This window comes from Peromyscus leucopus, chromosome 17 (assembly GCF_004664715.2).
Source record: "Peromyscus leucopus breed LL Stock chromosome 17, UCI_PerLeu_2.1, whole genome shotgun sequence".
Lineage (NCBI taxonomy): Eukaryota > Metazoa > Chordata > Mammalia > Rodentia > Cricetidae > Peromyscus > Peromyscus leucopus.
The window spans coordinates 18,232,796-18,254,085 of NC_051077.1; the positions used below are offsets into that span (position 1 = coordinate 18,232,796).

The 21,290-nt window shown below is 42.6% G+C and overlaps 1 protein-coding gene across 1 annotated transcript in view; it reads left to right on the plus strand.

The window, feature by feature from the left end:
* Fut10 (fucosyltransferase 10) overlaps nt 1-21,290 on the plus strand; it is a 78,438-nt gene that overhangs the window by 48,781 nt on the left and 8,367 nt on the right. Inside the window, 1 exon segment of the mRNA XM_028877197.2 lies at nt 11,682-12,517. Within this exon segment, the coding sequence (XP_028733030.1) occupies nt 11,682-12,517 (836 nt within the window).

The following is a 21,290-nucleotide window of genomic DNA, read 5'->3' on the forward strand; positions in this document are numbered from 1 at the left end:
AGAGCAGGAAAAGTCCCATCTACACTGCTTCTTAAACTCCCGTGTGTTGACCTCCATATATTAGACCACACTCTGATGGCAGTGCCATTCAGGTGTATGGCTGTCAAAAGCCTGGCCAAAAGTGGCTTAGTGGTAAGGGCCTTTACTTATTAACTTAAGCAGAAGTCCAGAGCAAGCAGACTTGTTTTGTTTAGTAGTTCAGTGTCATTGAAACATATTTTTTTTTATTCTCTCTTTTCTCCACATGTTGGTGAGGCTTTCCATGTCATAAAATGATGGCTCTTCCAGATGAAGGCGTTATGACATTACTTACTCAAGAATAGCTAGCAAAGCTTAAACTTTGTATAATGAGCTCCCTTCCTGAAAAGCTTCTGTGTGCTGTGCTTGTGCCTCTGTGTATCTGCTTGCCTGCTGATTGCCTCTGTGCCCAGCTGCAGACATGAACTGCACTCACATCCAGGCATAGTGGTGAATGAGTCAGGAAGCAGGGAGCTTTGCCTGTCAGGTATTCCTATTATGAGCAGAGTGGTAAGAATTGTCATTTCTTGTCTGGGGCTTGTTCTACTCTTTCTTTGAGTCATAGTCTTTACAGGATGGAGTTTTGGATACATATCTCAAATTTATATATAAGCAATATCAAAGAAACGTAATCTTACTCAAGACTTGTTGGGGGTTGGGAAGATGGCTCCATAAGTAAATGTGCAAGCTTAACGTGGATTCAGATCCCTAGAACTCACTAGAAGATGGATGCAGTTGCATACGCATCAGTAATCCCAGTGTGCCTCCAACTGGATATTGGGAGGCAGCGACAGGAAAATTGCCTGCAGCTCATGGGCCAGCTAGAGTGACATATGCAGTAGTGAACAAGAGAGATGTTGGAGACATTGTCTCAAACAAGGTGGAAGGTGAGAACCAACACCCAGTGTTGTCTTTTGAGTTTCACACATGTGCCATGGTTCCTGTGTGCCTGAACTCATGTATACACACACACACACACACACACACACACACACACACAGAGAGAGAGAGAGAGAGAGAGAGAGAGAGAGAGAGACAGACACAGAGACACAGAGACACAGAGACAGAGACAGAGGAGAGACAGAGAACATGAGAATACAAACCTGTCAGCAGTGACCTTGTTGGTGAATTGAGAATATATCCTCATTTATTTCTACAAACACTCTTGCTCATACATACCTGTATGCTCTCCTTCTCTGTGACATACACAAAACAAACACATGCTATGAGGAAAAGCCCCCAAGTTTACATGTTGAGTGAGGAATATGGGTAGGGCTGTTTTTCCTTTTCTCCTGCTTCCTTTTTATTTACACACAGGCACATGCACACACACTCACACACACTTGAGTTCAATAGAATTTATGCTAGGAATGTGTGTTTTACTACTAGGCATTTCTTGAGAACAGTTAAATAAAAGAAATATTTGAAAACACCTGTTTTCTGTTGCTTTACACACCTTTACCACCTTGCCTCTTGTTTGCTGACAGAGAGTTGAGTCTTGTCGGTAGCATTAGATCTGGCCTTCTAAGATGGAATTCATGGAGTTTGCATTACTAGAGATTCTTAGTGTGGATATCAGATCTTGATGAAGTCTGTCACTTGAATGATGAGGCATGTCATTAAGGCTTGATGAGGCTGTGATTGACATGAGAGGCTGTTGCTTTATTCTCCATTGCTTCTTCCTTAAGGAGAGAGAGAGAGAGAGAGAGAGAGAGAGAGAGAGAGAGAGAGAGAGAGAGAGAGAGAGAGAGACTTTAGTATGATTAAATGGAGTTAAGACCACAGGTTTGGAGAATAAATTCATTTTAAATAAGTCTTAGCTTCTAGATAAAGTTAAGAGTGGGTAAAGTGACTTGGAACTTTACATATATACTAGCTGGATAGACTTGCTTTGAAAAATGTGTCATTGGTATCTTGATTAGTCTGTAGACTGACTCAGTATTATGTTTTGACTTAAGTCAAGTATTTCTTTAGCCAAGGGTCTGTGACAGACATACATACTGTGCACTGAAATTTTATTTGTGATTGAAGATAACTTCTGTATCAACTGCCTTAGGACTCAGTGTGCCTAAATTGTGAAATGAGTGTTTTCTTGATCCCCTTTTCATACTATTGGTTTATCTTGACAAGCTAGAGATCTTGGAAGAATATTGACGTGACTGTGTTATGCACAGTAGAGTAATGCCATGTGACAGAACAGGGCAGCTCTGTGTGCACCAGTGTAGAAATACTCCCTGCTGTTTACGTGGATCATGCTAGGTTCACAACTGTACATGTTTCAATTTATGTGAAAAAGCTCTCCTTGTTATAAAACATTTCCCCCCTTTTCAGATTTTCTTATTTCGGAAATCAGTATGTGTGTGACACTTGATAGCATCTTGTTATGATTTTCTGTATTAAACATCGTCCGTTCACTTCCTGTCTTGCAACATGAGCACTCATTCATTTACTCATTCCTGTTAACACTCATGAGGCTAAGTTGCCCTGTATTCTGCCTTCCTATATGGTTAACTACCATGTTTGGTAGATCAATAGTCTCTCCTTACATTACCATTATCATCATGCAGATTATATTCATAGCTAAACCAGAGAAGACAATGATTGCTTTTGTTGTTTGTCTTGAGCTAGTAATTGAGCCTAATTTTTTGATTACTAGGTTTTCTGTGTACCTGTCAGTAGTTCAGCACCAGTCTATTGAACTAGTCAGACATAATTACTCTTTTCTTTCTTCTACAATGACTGCATGTATGTATCATACACCAGTTTGAATTTCAGCTAATGGTTTAACATTTACATCATCACCACAAGATCCCCTGAGGCTCATTTTGTTCCTCTTTGAAGTTCCAGAGCTTTAGTTTAATGTCCAATTAACAGGACCTAGCAAATCTGTGTTTTTCCGGAGTGGTTGTACCTCTGAGTTAGTACTGCTGTCTCCATATATAATGGCTGCATGTATGAGTGACAAGGATGTGGTTTGTGGAAGGCTGTTAACATGACCTTAGTTTTTCTTTTACATTTATTTCCTATTTGATGTGTGTGTGTGTGTGCATATGTGCATGCATGTATGCATGGGAAGAAGGTGTGCACACACATAAATTACAGGACAACTCATAGGAGCCAGTTCTTTCTTTGCACCAGGTAGGACTAGGGGATCGAACTTAGGTCCTCAGGCTTGGTGGCGAGCACCCTCACCTGCTGAGCCATCTTTCTGACTCTACTCTGATATATTTTTCCTTTGATTTTTATATATATTATATATATATATATTATATATATATATATATATAAAATTATATATTGCTACATGGATCTTAGTGTCCTGTACATTTTAAGTCACATCTCAAAGGAGAATTATGATGTAGTACAGGAATGAGTTTTTTGTTTTTTTGTTTTTGTAAGTCATTTGATGGTTTTTTCTTAAAAAAAAATTCTTTTAACTGCAAGGTAGTAGCACATGTCTTTAATCTCAGTACTTGAGAGGCAGAGGCAGGTGGATCTCTGTGACTTCAAGGCCAGCCTGGTCTACAAAGTGAGTTCCAGGACAGTCAAGGCTACACAGAGAAACCCTGTCTTGAAAATATCAAAACCAGACAAACAAAACAAAACATTTTTAAATTTTTATATAAAAAGGAAGCATGCATTTTTATGTGTCCACATTTCACCAGCTGTACTAAGGGAAATAAGCTGGAAAGTTAATCTTGGCACGGAAAATTGAAGCCCAATGGTGCTGACAAGGTGTTAAACACATGAATGGATGAAACAAACAAACAAACAAACAACGCTTTCAGAAGAGTGAGGGAATGGACGAACAAGAGGAAATTTACAATAAAGTTTGGGGGAAGCCGTTGGCAGAAGGAAAGCAGAAATGGGCGTTGTGTCGCGCATATTCTGATGAGAAAGCAGAGTTAGCCTGGATGTGACTAGCAATGGAGCTTTATTAGAGGGTCAGTTGCACAGCGCTTGAAACACCGACTGACGGAGCAAAAGGAGGAGGAGGTGGCTATGAAAAGGAACAATCATAGCAAACCACTGTGGGCTGGTGAAGCGCAGTGTCGGAGACCAGCTCTGACTTGTTGAAGGGTTCTTGCGGGGAGGAGAGAGGAACGAGGAAGTATTAGATAGAAATATAGATCTAGACGAGAGAGACACAGGATAGCTTACGGAGATCAATACCCAGTCGCCCAACTTTATTCATAATGGGTCTTTTATCCATCAGCAAGGGGAGGGGCAAAAGACTTCCCCCTTCCAAGGTTAAGGTATAAAATACCAACAAATGTAGACCCTTCAAAATACCTGGTACCCATGCCTTTGGCCAAAATCATCCTCTTATGCAGCTCTGCTGGGTAAAGCAAGCTCAGACTTTCTGACCTGGAGTAAAGCCTTACTAGGGAGGCTTACAGGGGCAGTGGCTTCATGAAGAGTGACTTGGCTGCACCTCTTGAGGCTCCCCTGGAGGTGGAGGAGGTTCCTTCTCACTCTCCAACCCCCAGTGCTCCCATTGGCCAGACCTAATTGCAGGCCAGTTGTTCGGGGATTCCGAGAGAGCAGGTTTGCAGGGCAAAGTTCCATATAATGCAGAGCATTGGCACAAATCATATTCAAGAAAGAGTACTACAGGATTCTGCGCCCCAAAGGCCTAGAGTCAGTCCATGTCCAGAATTACACTGGCATTTCTCCTGGTTTGTAGTCTCCAGGGCAGGCTGTACGGCTAGTGTGTACTTAGGGATTGGTGGTTAGCCAAAGGGTGATAGCAGATTATGAGCCATAAAAGTTCTGTATTAAATACTTGTTAAAAACAGAAAGACACTTTATTTGCTTTACTACAGTAGGGGATAGATTCTTTATTGTAAACCTGAGCTCAAGTATGAATGTAGGAAAGACAGCTGGGGTTTATAGTCAACCAGTAAGGCGGGGGATAGGGGAAAGAAAATTGAGTAAATCAAGAGTATGGAAGCTCTTACTAGAGGCAGGCAGCGATCTTCGACATCAAGTGTAGGGAGTTAGGATACCCAGGTAGGAGATTTCTTTGAAACACCTCAACTCAGCAGGCTGAAGATAGGATCTAGTTGTGAAGGGCTCTCTGGAGAGTTTGACTAAAGTTTGGTAGAAGAGGGAGACTGGAGCTATGAAATCTGGAATTGTAGATTGAGATAGCCATGTGCATATTCATAGGTTGTTCTTTCAAGGTGTGGGACAGGTCCAACAGCAGGAGAAGTCTTGTTTACACATTTGAGGACCTAAGCATTCTATTTTTTTTTTTTTTTTTTGAGACAAGGTTTCTCTGTGTTGCTTTGCCCTTTCCTGGAACTCGCTTTGGAGACCAGGCTGGCCTCGAACTCACAGAGATCCGCCTGCCTCTGCATCCCGAGTGCTGGAATTAAAAGCGTGCGCCACCACCGCCCGGCGAGAACCCAAGCATTCTAAATGTGAACTCATCTTCCTGTTTGCTTTGAAGACCTTGAACCCACCGGTACTAGCAGGGATGTAGGAGAGAGCTTGTCTGTGGAAGAGAAGCTGGGCAGAAACCTCAGAAGCCACAAGCTGAGGTGCATCTGGAGTTGGGCAAACAGTGGGAGGATGGGAAGAGGGGTACTTCAACTGTGGCAGCCCCAAAGTGAATGAAAGGGGAGTCTGTGTCTTAGCTGCTTTCTTCATTGCTAGAACAGGAACTCTGACAGCAGCAGCTTAAGGAAGGAAGAGTTTATCTGGCTCACAGTTCAAGGATCCCATTACTGTGGTGAAATCACAGTGGCAGGGACTTGAGACCTCTGGTCACATCGAATACACAGTCACAATAGAGAGGTGAATACTGGCGCTCAGCTTCCTCTTTGTTTTTTTATTCCGTTTTGGACTCCAGCCCCTGGAATGGTGCTACCCACAATCGTCCCACCCCAGGCAACCCAACCTAGAGACTCCCTCATGGACCCAGCTAGGGCTTTGTCTCCGAGGTGACTCTGGATTCTGTCATGTTGATGATGTTAAACAGAACACTCTACCTTCTGTTTCCTTCACCTCATGCCAAGAGTCCTCTAAAGAGAATCATCATCTTTGACAAAAACAATGTTTTTGTGTTTAGCTTTTTGAGACCGGATTTCACTATGTAGCCCAGGCTAGTCTCAAGTGGTCTTTCTGCCAAGCCTCCGGAATGTTGGATAATAGGCATGTCTGACTTTTTTTTTTTAAAGACCGGTCTCATCATGTATAGCCCAAGCTATTATCTCTTGCTATGTAGCTTATGCTGGCCTTGAATTTTCAGTCTTTCTGCCTCAGCCTTCAGTATGCTAGGATTAAGGGCAAGTAGTACCGTACTTTACAAAAAGTTTGTTTTAAATACATGTCATTTACTGCTTTACACATGTGCATGTGTGTGCACATTAGTAATCATAAAGTGGTGTTTGCAAAGGTAAAAGGCAAGAACGCTGAATCGCTTTTTAGATTGATCTTTAGCCTTTAAAATATTTAGGCACATGGTGTGTGGGACTTGATTTTTCTTTTGCCTCAGGTCCTGCACATATTAAGAAGGGGTTTGCAAAGTTATTGACCGGCCCTCAGCACAAGCTCCATAAGGAGCTTGAGAAATTTCCATGTCTGGGGATGGACTGGGCGTGCTTAATGAGTGTGTGTGTAATTGAGAGAGGTGGCTGCATGATGGCGACTTGGTTAAGGGGCAGGCACAGGGACCCTCGGAGAGAGTTAGTGGGAGGGGAGGGGGGATTACGGGCCCAGCAGTTAGTTGGAAGACTCTCTGAGTCAGGTGTCCTGTCAGAGCCTCTTCTGAACTGGCTAGAGAGACAGGGTGTCTATAGAGGTGCGTGTAGCGAGTTCAGAATTGTTCAGAATTTAGCTTCAAGTGACAGGATCTTTTCCCTGATGTCATTTCAATACATTAGTTACTGCTCACCACCCTGGAAAAACTAAATAACCTGAGGGAGTCAAGAAAATTCACAGGAAAAGCATTTAAAAGCAGCAATAAACATACTCACTGAATTGCAGCACTGGATTTTTATTTGGCTTCATGGTAGGGATATATTTTTTTTAGAAGATTTATTTATTTATTATGTATATAGCATGTATGACTGCAGGCCAGAAGAAGGCACCAGATCTCATTACAGATGGTTGTAGGCCACCATGTAGTTGCTGGGAATTGAACTCAGGACCGCTGGAAGAGCAGTCAGTGCTCTTAACCTCTGAGCCATCTCTCCAGCCCAGGGATATTTTGTTGTTGTTAGGTTTGGAAGCCACTTTGGGAAGCACGTCTCTCTTCTAGGTTAAGCCTAAGCAGACTGTATTTGTCATATTACCAGAGCGCTAAAGTTGTTGCCTATTTTTGTGGGAGCACTGGAGGGTGCCCATATTCATTCATTCAGACTCATTCATTCATTCACTCTCTAGAATCATCAGCCAGTGATTATTCTGGTCTCCGGCCATTGGCCAGTCTGCCATTGGCCATCTGCCACTGGCCAGTTTGAGTCCTGCTCTTCATCTGGCTTTTTAGTTCTAGATGAGGGAGCCAACCTTTGTGATTGAAGTGGGGTCAATAATCCAAGTTGTCTTCTGTTTTCTCCAATTTGTGTGGGGATGATGAAAGATGTCTGCATGCCCTTAGAAGGAGGAAGGCACATAAACACGTCCCATAAAGCATATCACTCCTCTTATTGCTATTGCAAATCAGTCTCTGTAGTCAGCAGTCTGGCATGATTTGCCAGGATTAACTTTATCCCAAATTTGCAATTCCCTTTACAATGTACTTTAGTGCGTAAGTTCTGTTCATCAGCAGCTGTTTAAAGGAACTAATAAATGTATCAATATTCAGTAAACACAAAATCACCCAGAGGAATGGAAGTTTGAATCCAAAGCTGTTAAATGTAAGAGGCTGCAAAAGTGACTATATAAACTGGTGAACATATATAGTGAGTCAGATTTTTTATGGATCACCATATTTTTATTTCCATCGCTTTACGCAGCTCCACTCCGGGTGATAGACATTATCCTGGAGCTGAAGTTAAATCATCCGCTTGTTTTTTCAGCCACTCCCCTTTAGAATGGTCCGGCACTGAGACTCTGCTGGAGGCTGTGATGTCCCCAGTGTGGTAGTTGAGATCTGTGGTGGTTTTGATTTTAGTGTTTCTGGGTGTTTTCTAGCCAGTGCTTAGGCCTAAGATTGATAGTAGCTTATGGGGGAGCAAAGTGACATTTTAAAAATTGTTTCCTGGGGGAATTTTAGCTTGAAACAATCAACAGAAGACTTACTTAATGTGATGATGATGTCTGTGCTTAGGAATTTGGGGTTGTGTTACTTTTCATGTATGTCTCAGGAAAGATACTGAGAAATGCTTGTTTGTTTGTTTGTTTGTTTGTTTTTGTTTTCTTTGAGACAAGGTTTCTCTGTGTAACCCTGGCTGTCCTGGAACTCTCTCTGTAGACCAGGCTGACCTCGTGCTTAGAGATTCACCTGCCTTTGCCTCCCGAGTGCTGAGATGAAAGGCGTGCATCATCACTGTCCAGTGCTGGGAAATGCTTTTTAAAATAGCAAATATGTGAAGTACTTCTGGTAAGTTACTTTAACTTTTCTCTCTATTAAAGTGACATATCTCACTAATAGGGGCATTTCCCTACCCCTGCAGACTCAACAGAATTAAGAGGAGAGGATGGAAACTTTCACATTTAGTTTTTTTTTGGGGAGGGGGAGCACTGGGCAATGGACCTATATTCTTGTGCCGTGCTAGGAACAATGTTCTGCCATTGAGGTAAATTCTCAATACTTGGTTTCAGAGACAGGGTCATGCTGTATTGTTCAGGCTGTAGTTCAGGCTGGCTCTGAAGTCATTCTTTCTCCAAGCCTCCCAAATTCTGGGATTATTGGTGTGCGCCACCGTGTCCAGCTCTGTGTGTTGATTCTTAATAAACAAATATAGTTTTGCTTAGCTTCTGCAAGGACTTGTTTTGTTTTGATTTTGTTACTATAGATTGCATGTGTGAGGGGCTCATCATCTTCCATCCTTTCTGTCATTGAGATTCTGTAGCAGCTCACCACTTGTAATGAATAAGAGGCTCATTGTAGTCCCATTCATATTACCCACACACCATGACTGGACCTTCAGGGTGGTCACAGAAATCTTGATGCGGCTGCTTTTGCTTCCTGCTGCACTTTACGGATGTAGACAAGCAGAGGTGAGCTCAGGCTCTCTTTGCTCTGTGAACTCCAGAGGATGCTTTGTGGTGGTCTCTGTGTTCCTGCTCAGCTGCACACAGCAAAGCTCCAGTGACGTGTTTGTCTAGGTCGAGGGGTTGAAGGGAAAAAAATAGACAGATGAACACACGATTCACTGAGAATGGGTAGTCTTGTCTCTCTGCTGAAGAAGCCACAGCAGCTGGCGATTGAGAACACAAGCCTGTCACCGAGGTAGAGGTGGCTTTTTGGCAATTTCTCTGTGCTCAGTATGTATCCTCTGACTCAATTTAAGGTCACCTAGGAAGGTTTCAAACCCTTTTTTTTGCTTCTTTGTTTTGAGTCACCAATGAGAAAAATACAGGTACCATGGAGCTCAAGAACATTGCTCAGTGTGTCGTTGGCTTGAGCTGGCATCATGCATGGAAGAACTAGCGAATAGGAAAGAATTCGTTAGCGACATTGGTACACATGGTCACAAAATTCAAAGTTGGTTATGTCTCAGTTCCCTTGTCACTTTGCAGCATGTAGGAGATCCTGCACTTGAAGGGGGAACAGATCACCAGATTCTGGGCATTGCGGGGACCCTCTAGCATGTCTACCCCAGCAGCATGTGGTATTTATTCTCAGAAATGCCCTGTCATGCCCATACCTCATAGTCAGCCAGGTATGAGCTACTGTTGCCTCTATAAGCACAGGCCCCACCACTTAGATAATACCTACTAGTGAAGTCAGGGTTGAATTTCATCTAGTTAATAAGGACCTTGGACTGCTGTCTTGGAGGTACAGGGTGACCCTCAGGACTCTCACCCAGTCTGCCATGTGAGCTCAGTAGGTTGTGAATAAGCAGCTTCAGGTGGCGGCCACATTCAGTCTCATCAATCTGGACTAAAAGTCCTTTTTGATTACCTAATTTCTTACTGATGTACGGTTGACCTCAAAGGGTTTGTATTTATTTGAGAGCAGGTGAACTAACCTTACATAACTAATTTTTGTGAGCCCACCAGAGACTGTGTTTCATACTGCTATAGTTATTTGGTACATTTTAATCCCCTAGTAGGTGGCAGAAGATGGAGTTTTCTTCTGGTGTGTGTGTGTGTGTGTGTGTGTGTGTGTGTGTGTTTTGGTTTTGCTGTTTGTTTACATTAATATTTAACAACCTCAAGCCAGTGTACACAGTATCATTGTCAGGAGCATTCAGAAATTCCATATTGTGATAAAGTCTTAATTTTTCTTCCTTAGTCATAGAAATTAGTTCTTCCTGAGCGGATCTCCACCCACATGGTCAGGAAATAACTGCTGACCACATCCATCACATCTATCTACATATTATCTCATTTCAGAGGTTTTTCCAATTCATCTCATGGAAGCCAGAATCACTCCTAATTATAAGCCTGTTATGCCTCTTTATTTTCTGATGTACTTGTTAATTCATGCCTACCCCTGCAGCAGTCTCTGACATAGGGCTATTATCAGTGCTTTGGTCTTTAAAAGCCCCCTGTCTACCATTTTGACAAAGATTGATCAACTGTATTCTGTTGAAATCAATCATTTTGGATTAAAAAAAAAATCTATCCTGCATATTTCTTAAGGCCGTTCTTGGATGATTCCTCCCCGCTTAACCCGATTAATCAATTGGCCAGACCGGTTGCTTTTCTCCATTTTGCTTCCTTTTCTTGCCTTTTTTTTTTTTTTTTAAAGGAACTGTCTGTCTTGATGTCTTCATTCTCCTGCTATCTTGTAGTCAGTGCCTCTGGGATGAAGAGCCATTTGCAGAAGGCAGTACAATGATACCTCTTTTGAAATCTGCCCAGGCACTCCTCCCTGTACCTTTTTTAAGGAATGAAAATGTCAATCCTTATATTTGGTGATTCTTTCCCTGTCCAGTTTTTGGGTGTGTGCTTCACAGTTGACTTCTAGGCACTAGGGAGGGTCCCTGACATATACACTTATTATTTACAGCATTGCACTCTGTTGTTTGAATCTTAGATGGTCTTATAATAATAATAAAAAAAAAACCCAGAGCTGGATATCAGGGTGAAAGCTGAAAGATCAGAGAAGCAGAACAGTCAGCCACTAGTTCTTACCTTTATGAAATCCTCAGCCTAAAGAGAGTGAATTCCTGTTTCCTCACACCTTATATGCCTTTCTCCACCCAACCGTGTCACTTCCTGGGATTAAAGGCGTGTGTGCTTCCCAGTACTGGGATTAAATGTGTGTGTGTGCCACCACTGCCTGGCTCTGTTTCCACTGTGGTCTTGAACTCACAGAGATCGAGATGGATCTCTGCCTCCCAGTGATAGGATTAAGGGTGTGTGCCACCACTGCCTGACCTCTATGTCTAATCTAGTGGCTGGCTCTGTCCTCTGATCCTTAAGCAAGTTTATTAGGGTACACAATATATCACCACAACACTCCTTTATATTATATTTTTACCCTGAGATCCCAAACTTCCTTTGGACACATTCATTCATATTTTATTTTCTCCTCCTAGGTACTGACTTGAACATAGACAGCTTACCTCTGCCTCGGAAAGCCTATCATGACTGGGCCCTTTTCCATGAAGAGTCCCCCAAAAACAATTATAAGCTCTTCCACAAGCCAGTCATCACCTTATTCAACCACACAGCCACGTTCAGCAGACATTCCCACTTGCCCCTGACCACCCAGTACCTGGAAGGTGTGGAAGTCCTGAAGTCACTCAGATACCTAGTACCTTTGCAGTCTAAAAACAACCTAAGACAAAAACTTGCTCCCCTGGTATATGTACAGTCAGACTGTGATCCACCATCAGACAGGGACAGCTATGTTCGTGAGCTGATGGCTTACATTGAAGTTGATTCGTATGGGGAGTGTTTACAAAACAAACATCTTCCTCAGCCGCTGAAAAATCCAGCCTCCATGGATGCTGATGGCTTCTACAGGATCATCGCCCAGTATAAGTTCATCCTTGCTTTTGAGAATGCAGTTTGTGATGATTACATCACAGAGAAGTTCTGGAGACCACTGAAACTGGGGGTCGTGCCTGTGTATTATGGATCCCCCACCATCGCAGACTGGCTCCCAAGTAACAGAAGTGCCATTCTTGTTTCCGAATTTTCTCACCCCAAAGAACTGGCCAGTTTCATTAGACAACTGGACTATGATGACAGATTGTATGAGGCCTACGTAGAATGGAAGCTGAAGGGGGAGATCTCTAACCAGCGGCTTCTGACAGCTCTCCGGGAACGGAAGTGGGGCGTGCAAGACATTAACCAGGACAACTACATTGATACATTTGAGTGTATGGTGTGCCGCAGGGTGTGGGAAAACAGTAGGCTACAGGAGCAGGTGAGTGAATGGAAGTTTGCTGTGTGTGAGGAGGGGTGTGGGCTGGCTCTGCCTCTCTGTGCGGTGCAGACCTTCTGTCTGTGGCTGCTGCCGCCACCCTTCTCCATTCCTAACAGAGAGGTGTGCCACACAAGAAGGTAGAAGATTGCTTTACTCTTTGGAGATCCTGGCAGGACCTTCTGAAGCTCTTCAGTTCTCCTTGTTTCTTCTGAAGGATACTTTTGCTACAGGTGCTGGCCATTGACACATGGACTGCAGAAGAAGGTCCCCATATCAGAAACTTAAGAGGTCTGCCTGCTGCCTGCTAGAGCAGTCCTATAATCCCTTCATCAGTTCTGTTGCTAAGGACCTTGTGGTCTGTGCCAGCCCCCTTCCCTCAAGCCCACAGGCTGCCATTAGGAAACTCATCTTGCATATGCATTTAGCTACCTCTGTCTCCATTCTTGATCTTGTTCTTTCTGACATATACTTATGGTGGCTAGTATAATTTAATTGTCCTAACCCTTAATGCTTGGGATCAGAAGAATTTCAGATGTTGAGGTTTTCCACTTCTTATAATTATTTGCGTAGCCTTTACCAGTTGAACATTTCTAATCCCCAAATCCCAAACCTGAAATGTTGTAAAATTAGAAAGTTTTTTGCTCAAAAAGTTTCAGACTTCAGAGCATTTTGGATTTCAGATCTTTAGATCTCACATGAGGGATGCTCAGCTTGTAAGATTTTTCAGGTCTCAGGTGAGGGATGCTCAACCTATATGAAGACTTCAAATAACAATGAGGCTCATATCATTGGGCAGAGTCCCCAAGGATTACTCAACAAAACAGGATTACTAATTTGATGGTATTTATTATGCTGGCTGGCAACTGCCTGTTGTGAAACAGTTCTCATAGAGTATCCCTGACTGTTGTATTTAAAAGCGGTGTGGTGGTGGCCTTGGCAAGTTGGAGTCAAGGGGCATGGCAGAAAGTCACTCACACCATGCAGACAGCACTCACATAGAGTATTTTATTAAGGGAAGGGAAGAAGGGACACAGAGTGTACCTCTGGAGATAGAAGAGAGGAAGAGAGAAGAGATGGGAAAAGGGGACGAGAGGAGGTGCAGACGTGACCTTATGGGAAGAGAGAGAGAGAGAGAAAGAGAAAGAAAGAAAGAGAGAGAGGGAGAGGGGTGCCTTGGCACATGCACAATCAGGCTATGCAAACAGCTACCTAGGATGCCAAGGTTCCCAAGGGGCTGGCCAGGTAATGCTTAAATGCTAACACTGATGACTTTCTGCAGGGAGCTTTTTTTCTTTTTCTTTTTCTTTCTTTTTTTTCCAGACAGGGTTTTTCTGTGTAGTTTTTGGACCTTGTCCCAGATCTTGCTCTGTAGACCAGGCTGGTCTCAAACTCACAGAGATCCGCCTGCCTCTGCCTCCTCAGTGCTAGGATTAAAGGCGACTCTTCCACAGGAGGGGATTTAAGGAGGGAGTCAACTCTCGGTCAGACCTTAGATGCTGCTGCAGAGGCAGCATGTCACCAAACACTGAAATTTCTAGCTCCTTTAGCTAGAAATCTAACTCTAGATAGTGTACTATCCAGACTCCAGAATTGTGAGAAACACCTAGTTTATAGTGTTCTGCTACAGCAGAATACTTAGCGAGTACCCTAAAACATAAGGGGGGGGATATTAAACAAGGGCTATGTACAAGAAACGTGACAGAACTAACTTGTGAAAATAAAATTGAAGTATGCAAAAGCTGATAAAATGATTTTTTCTATATTCTAGCAATAAACAATTAGAAAAAATAAATTGCTTAAAAATACTATTATAGTACCATAAAATATGAACTAATTAGAGATGTCTGGACAGTTAGAAAACAAGATACACCAGAAGTGAAAAATGCTGTTCAGAGAAGCGAGCTAAATCAATGGTAAGATAAATCATGCCCAAGGATTTTGTCAATATTGTTGTCAGTTCTAAAACTGATAGGGATTTAACATAATCTCAATAGAAAGCCTATTAAGTATTTTTGTAGCAATTGACAAATGAATATAAAAAAACATAGATGGAAAAGTAGAAGACTCAAACTGACATGAAATTTGCAGGTAAATGGTTGGAGCTAGAAATAATTATTCTTAGTGAGATAACCTAGACCAAGAAGAACAAACATGGCATGTTTTCTCACATTTGTGGATGTTCGCTTTGAATATCGCTAGATAGTTTTGGAATATCCGTAGAGGCCAAGAAACTGGTAAGAGGCTTGAGGGATTGGGTTCACTGTCAGGGATATAGAAAGTAGGTAACATGAAGGGGGATGGGAAATAATGGTGCAAGAAGGATTAAGTGGGACTGCTAGGGTAGAAGAGGGATTACAGGGAAGGATAACTAACATAACACTTCAGATCTTTGAAAAAGTCATGTGGGGGGGCAGCTGGAGAGATGGCTCAGTGGTTAAGAGCACTGACTGCTATTCCTGAGGTCCTGAGTTCAAATCCCAGCAACCACATAGTGACTCATAACCATCTGTAGTGAGATCTGGCATGCAGGGAGAACACTGTATACATAATAAATAAATAAATCTTTAAAGAAAAAAAGAAAAAGCCATATGGAAACCTACTACTATAGAAGATATATACATAATGGAGATACCCTTTAATGTGAGGATAGTGCCCCTCCCAGACCCCATAGGCTATCAAAAGCCAATTACAAGACTGAATTACCTCTTCTTTTGGAGCTGTTGGTTCCATGGACTCCCCCACAAATGTTATAGGATATTGCTATTACTTTTGACTACCTTCCCGGACTCTTGCTGAAGATACCATATACTCAAGCCATAGAACATGGAGAAATCAAGCTGGCACTGCTGTTTGTATTGGAACTTGCTGTACATGCTACCTGAGGAGAAAAATCACCATTAGTCTTAGCTAGCTGTGAATTATGTGAGCTTAAAAAAAATGAGTGGCCTGGCAAGATATACCCACTGGTACAACAGTGGCATGAATGTTAGGGGAATAGTCAGCCACTTTCTGATTGGATTTAAGGCCTTCTTTGTAAGTTAGTACTTCTGCCAGGCACCATTATAAGGTCTAAGAACCTGTGCTATGGCTAGATAGACCCCAGGCCCTAAGGGAGAACCTCTACTGTTATTTTGCTAAATGGATATAGTATTAAACCAAGTCCTAATGACTTACCATTATGCCCATAGATTAGTGTATCTCTCAGCCTTATAATAAAGACACTTCTTTTTGTACTTCATGGTAATTAGCACAGAGACCCACAACCGCTCAGGGAGTAGAGAATAAGAGCCTGGGCTCAGCTTTAAATGGGATGTGTATATCACACGTCTCTCAAGGCTCGGGGATCATTGTAGAAGAGGAAAGAGAAAGGTAGTGAGAACCAGAGGTGGTGGGTTAGGGTTAGGCTTAGCGTTGAAACAGTGTTTTCTGGGCACAGCAGGGCAGCTGCACACACAAACTCCAAGTGACCATGATGGCACATACAAGGCTTATGCAGGCTCAAGACAGAGCAATGTCAGTGTGGTGGTGGGTGGTGGTCAAGAAGTCTCAGTTGAAGATCTGTTGGGGATTAGTAGCTGCTGGGAGAGGAGGAGTTAGTTCTCTTTAAGGGGTGAGCCCTGGTAGATAAGGGCCATACTCTCAGTGGAATGGCCCCACCCCAGGAGTCTATGAGTCTGTGAACAGCACATGTTGGACTGGCTGGATTATTTAAAAACTGAAGGAAGTCATGAAGTGTGTAGGAGGGTGGAAAGGTGTAGGGGTGGATCTGCAAGAACCCAGGAGAGGACTGAGCAGTAAATATATCAAAATACATTGCATTAAAAATCCCAATTCATTGAAATTTAAGACTTCCTACATATTTTTGACAAAGATTTAAAAAGAGACACTGGAAAAAGACTACCTATTCAGTAAATTTTTTCGACAAATTGGATATCTACCTTCAGAAGAATGAAATTAGACTCCTGTCTCTTATCCTGAACAAAAATCAGTTCAATGTGATTCAAAGACCTTAATTTAAAAACAGCCAATACTCCTAGAGGAAAATACTTCAGGGTATAGGAATAGGCAAGAACTTTCTACATAGACAGCCCCCTCCCCCCCTCACGGAATGACAGATGGGATTTCGTGAAATTAAAAAGCTCTGCACAGCATAAGAAACTATCATCAGAAACAACAGTCTACAGAATGGGAGACAGTTGTTGTCAGCTGTACTTCAGGCAGGGGTGTCGATATCTGGAATCTATAAAGAAACTGCAAATATCAACACTAGAAAGCAAAACAATAAATGGGCCCATGAACTGAACAGACAAGCCCTAAAAGATGAAACGTGAATGGCCACTGGAACATATGAAAAAAGGCTCAACCTCATTAGTCATCAGAGAAAGATAAATGAAAACACTGAAATTCCATCTCCATTAAGAATGGTAGTCATTGTGAAAGCAACAGATGATGGTGACATTGTGGTCATAATGGAACCCTGGTAGTCATGTAAGTTAGTCCAGTCGCAATGGAAGTCAGTACCGAGGTGCCTAAGGAAGCTAAGAATACATCTGTCATAGGACACAGCTATACCACTTTTGGGTATTTATGTACTGCAGATCATCCCATCTCAGAGAAACTTGCACACTGATATTTATTGCTGCATTATTCACAATCACTGTTATGGAATCAGCCAAGTTTTCCAGCAGCAGAGGAATGGAGAAAATAAACATGGTTCATAGACAGGGAGTTTTTTTTCAGCTCTAAAGACATTAAATTGTTAGCAAGGAAATGGATGAACTGGAGAGAATCACATTAAATGAATTAATCCAGTCTCAGATAAATGTCTTTCATATATGGTTCCTTGATTATGTAGATTCATAAAATGACATGTGAACAAATAACATAAAAGATAAAAACAAAACTGTCTAAGGAAACAAAGGGGCTTAATGGAAATGGGAGGCTTAGGGGAGAGTCGAGTGATATGGGAGGGATCATACTCAGTGTATCAGATATACTTGTATAATGTCTATATGTAACACAGGAACAGGTACAACAAATATATACGATAATATGGTTTTAAGAAATATAAAATGTAGGGTTGAGGCCTCATAGGATTTTCCCTGTCCACTTTGACATGCCCACTGGTGACATCCTTGTTCAGCTCACTTTTGAATGACCATCTTGGTGAGACTTTATGGGCGCAGCTTTTGATGTTACTAGGAGGCACAATCTCAAAGCAAACTCCCTGATTCTTTGGCTCTGACAATCTCTGCCCCACCCCCACCCCCACCTCTTCTGCAATGTTCACTGAGCCTTGGGTGAGAGAGTGTTTTGTGTGTGTGTGTGTGTGTGTGTGTGTGTGTGTGTGTTTATCCATTGGAACTGGGCTCCCCAATTCGGCATCAACCTCATACCAAGAACTATAGGCAACCAAGAAAAGCTAGAAACAGGAGAGGTGGTCTTCCCCAGGGCAGAGCACACCAATTGGTTGTCCAGTGCAGTGCCAAATAGTCAGCCCTGAAGACATGCATACAAGTAACACTGTATAGACGGAACTGGATATATTTAAGAATATATATGTATATACATAAACATGTACACATGCAATGACAATTGTGAAGAAAGAGACCATGGATTTGAAAGCGAGCAGGGAGGGACCTATAGGAGAGTGTGGAGGGAGAAAAGAGAAGGGAGAAATCTAATTACAATCTGAAAAGGGTCGTATTATGTATTTACTGTTATTTAAATGCAACATTATGGATCCTATGGACAGTTAAAAAATAGATACAGTCCTCTCATCAGTGCCTTCCCATATTGATATCATAAGGGGAATGTCTTCTGTCACAGGGATCATAATCACATGGTAAAAACCTATCCTAGCTTTTCCAGCTCCCAGAGCTCTTGGACCACCTTGCTCAACGTTACGCCAAGGCAGCTTTGACATCTCTATTTACAGTAGGTTGTCATCACATCCAAGTTTAAGGAGCCATTCAACATGTCACTGGAAACAGCTTCAGTTATTCTTGCTGCGGCATTGAATTTCATGAGCGTGTCCCTCCAGGTCTGTGAAAGCTCTTCTGTGTCCCTTTCACCTCAGCCCACACACCTCAAGACGGGCTCCACATGCTTCCCTGGTTCTTGTCAGCACAGCCTGGTCAGGGCTGCTAGAGGATTCTCATGGTTCATCCATGCTAGCTCTTCTCAGATCTGGTGATGGCTAGGTGCTACTCTTCTTAATACTTGAGGCTCTGTAATCACTACTGTGGAGCATGTCGTCAGGTAACAAATGCTCTGTGTGACTACTTCGCCTGGTCTCCACAGGAAGCAAAAATGGAGGCTGAGTCTTAAGGACTATGGTTTTATTAGGAAGTACAGCCCCAGAGAGGAGCGAGGGTTAGAGGAGGTGAAGTACTTTTCTATGAGCCTTATTGGCTAAACCTTTGTACTTATCCACCGAGATGCATCTCAGGACCACGTCTTCAGAGTAGGAAGGTGGCAATCTGTCTTCCTTTGGTTAAAGGAAGAGGACCCCACAAAGCCTAACTCCTCTTTTGTATTGGGTTGGGATATGGTTATGATGAGTTCCATGGCTTCGGTGGTTAACTTTGAGGGTCATAAAGGAGAGTCACCCAGAGGGAGGCGAGGTATGCATTTGGTCACAGCCCTGTTCAGTTACAACAAGAGAGAGCTGAGCTCTTCAGGTACATGAGATGTATGTCCGTCACGTCACTGCGACAAATCCCTAATGCAGACAGAGTAAGGCAAAGAGTTGTTTTAGCTCATGGGTTTAGAAATGTCAGTTCTCAGCGCTGGAGCTTGTCTTTTTAGCGTTACCAGGAGAACACCATGGCAGCAGGAATGTGGCCAGTTATTTACCTCAGGGAAGAATGGAAGTGGAAGTTAGGGGCAGCGGTGTAAGGAGAGGGAGAGGGACACCCTGAGGGGGGCCCTCAGTAACCTACTTCACCCAGTTGCATCCTATATCCTAAAGTCCCAGAACCTCCTAGAACAGGGCCATCAGCTGAGCACCAAGTTTTTAAGACAATAGCCTTTTGGAGGAGATGCTTGATATTTAAGTAATAAGGTATCTGCTGGAATACTGTGCCCCTCCCTCATCTAAGCTTATACTCCCTTAACCTTCAGAATCTAAAGTCTCACTGTTAGGCCAGCAAGGTGGCTCAGTAAGGTGCTTGATGCCAAGGCTGACAACCTGAGTTTGAGTTCCAGAAACCACACAGTGGAAGGAGAGCACTGACTTGCAAGGTCATTCTCTTACTTCAGCGTGCACATCCCTCCCCCTCCTGCCCACAAAGTAAATAAAGTGCAACCTAATTCATTATTAGGAAAATCAAGTCCCACTCTTCAAATTCCTCGAAAGTGGACCTGTTTTTGCTGTGAATGGCGAGCATCGTGTGTGTGTGTGTGTGTGTGTGTGTGTGTGTGTGTGTGTGTGCGCGTGCAGAATAATGACATGGCACTGAAGCTGCTTCTTAAACAAGGACCCTTAGCCTCGCTGTTAGCCCATGGTTACAGCCATGCCCAGGGATCCCATCTGTTACCAGATTCCAGAATATCTTGTGCTTGCTGCTTGTTGGGATTGGGCTTTCTCTGCCCAGTTAAGTCATTTGCCACCCATCTATTAACTTCACAGTTTCCAAAATTTGGTTCTTGTTTTCTTCATCATCTTAATTTTTCTTTATGAATTCGTATGTAACACAAAATATATTATTCTCATCTTATGGGAATTCAAGAGAGAATGGAATTAAACTATGTGTCCAGTCAATACTATTTTACTTGGATATCTCCATTTTATTTACAGAAAAAAAAATGCTGTAAAACTATTACTAAGGAAGCTCTCTCATTTTGGACTTAGATAATGGCCATCAATAAAAGATACTGCCTTTGTCATATGCTTGCAGTTTGAACAGACAGCATTGAATAATTATGGAAATAAATTTTGATGGGCTCTGTGAAGGAAAGATTCTCTGATGAGGAACAAGAATATTTATAGTACAGATTCTACTAAAGTCTTCCAAAGGGCCATCCTCATTATTGGAAGAAACTTTTTAGTACAATTGCCGCAGTACTGAGGATACCAACTGTTAACAGTGACTCCATTAACTACCCAGAGAGTGCACATTCTAGTAACAAAAGAAAGGATTAAATGGAGTTGGAGTCACATTTCAGAATTTTCTGGTAAGATACAGCTATTGGTATTAAATAAGCACCTTCATCATAACCATAATTCATCAACTGGACACTTGCCAGGAGAGAATGAATTGCTTTATTCTGTGTGTGTGTGTGTGTGTGTGTGTGTGTGTGTGTGTGTGAGAGAGAGAGAGAGAGAGAGAGAGAGAGAGAGAGAGAGAGATGTGTGCATACATTTACATGTGTGAGTATGGTTATGTGTGCCACAGAGTAGGTGTGGAGGTCAGATGACGACCTTGGGTTGGTTCTCACCTTCCACCATATCTGAAACAAGGCCTTTGTTGTGCGTTACCACTGTGTATACCAGGCTGACTGCCTGTGAGCTTCTGGGAAGTCCCCTGTCTCGGCCTCTTATCTCATCCCAGTGACACCGGCTTTGCAGATGGACACTCTCACATACCCAGCTTTCCATGGCCTCTGGAGGTTCCAACTCAGGTCTTAAAGGCAAGCGCGTTTGCTCACTGAGCTCTGTCCCCAGCATTCAGCCCTTACTGTGAACAAGCTTTAATCTAATGTCGACTGAATGCACAACTAATGTTTCCTGTATCACAGACACTAGCTGTTAAAAGTTATCCAATGAACA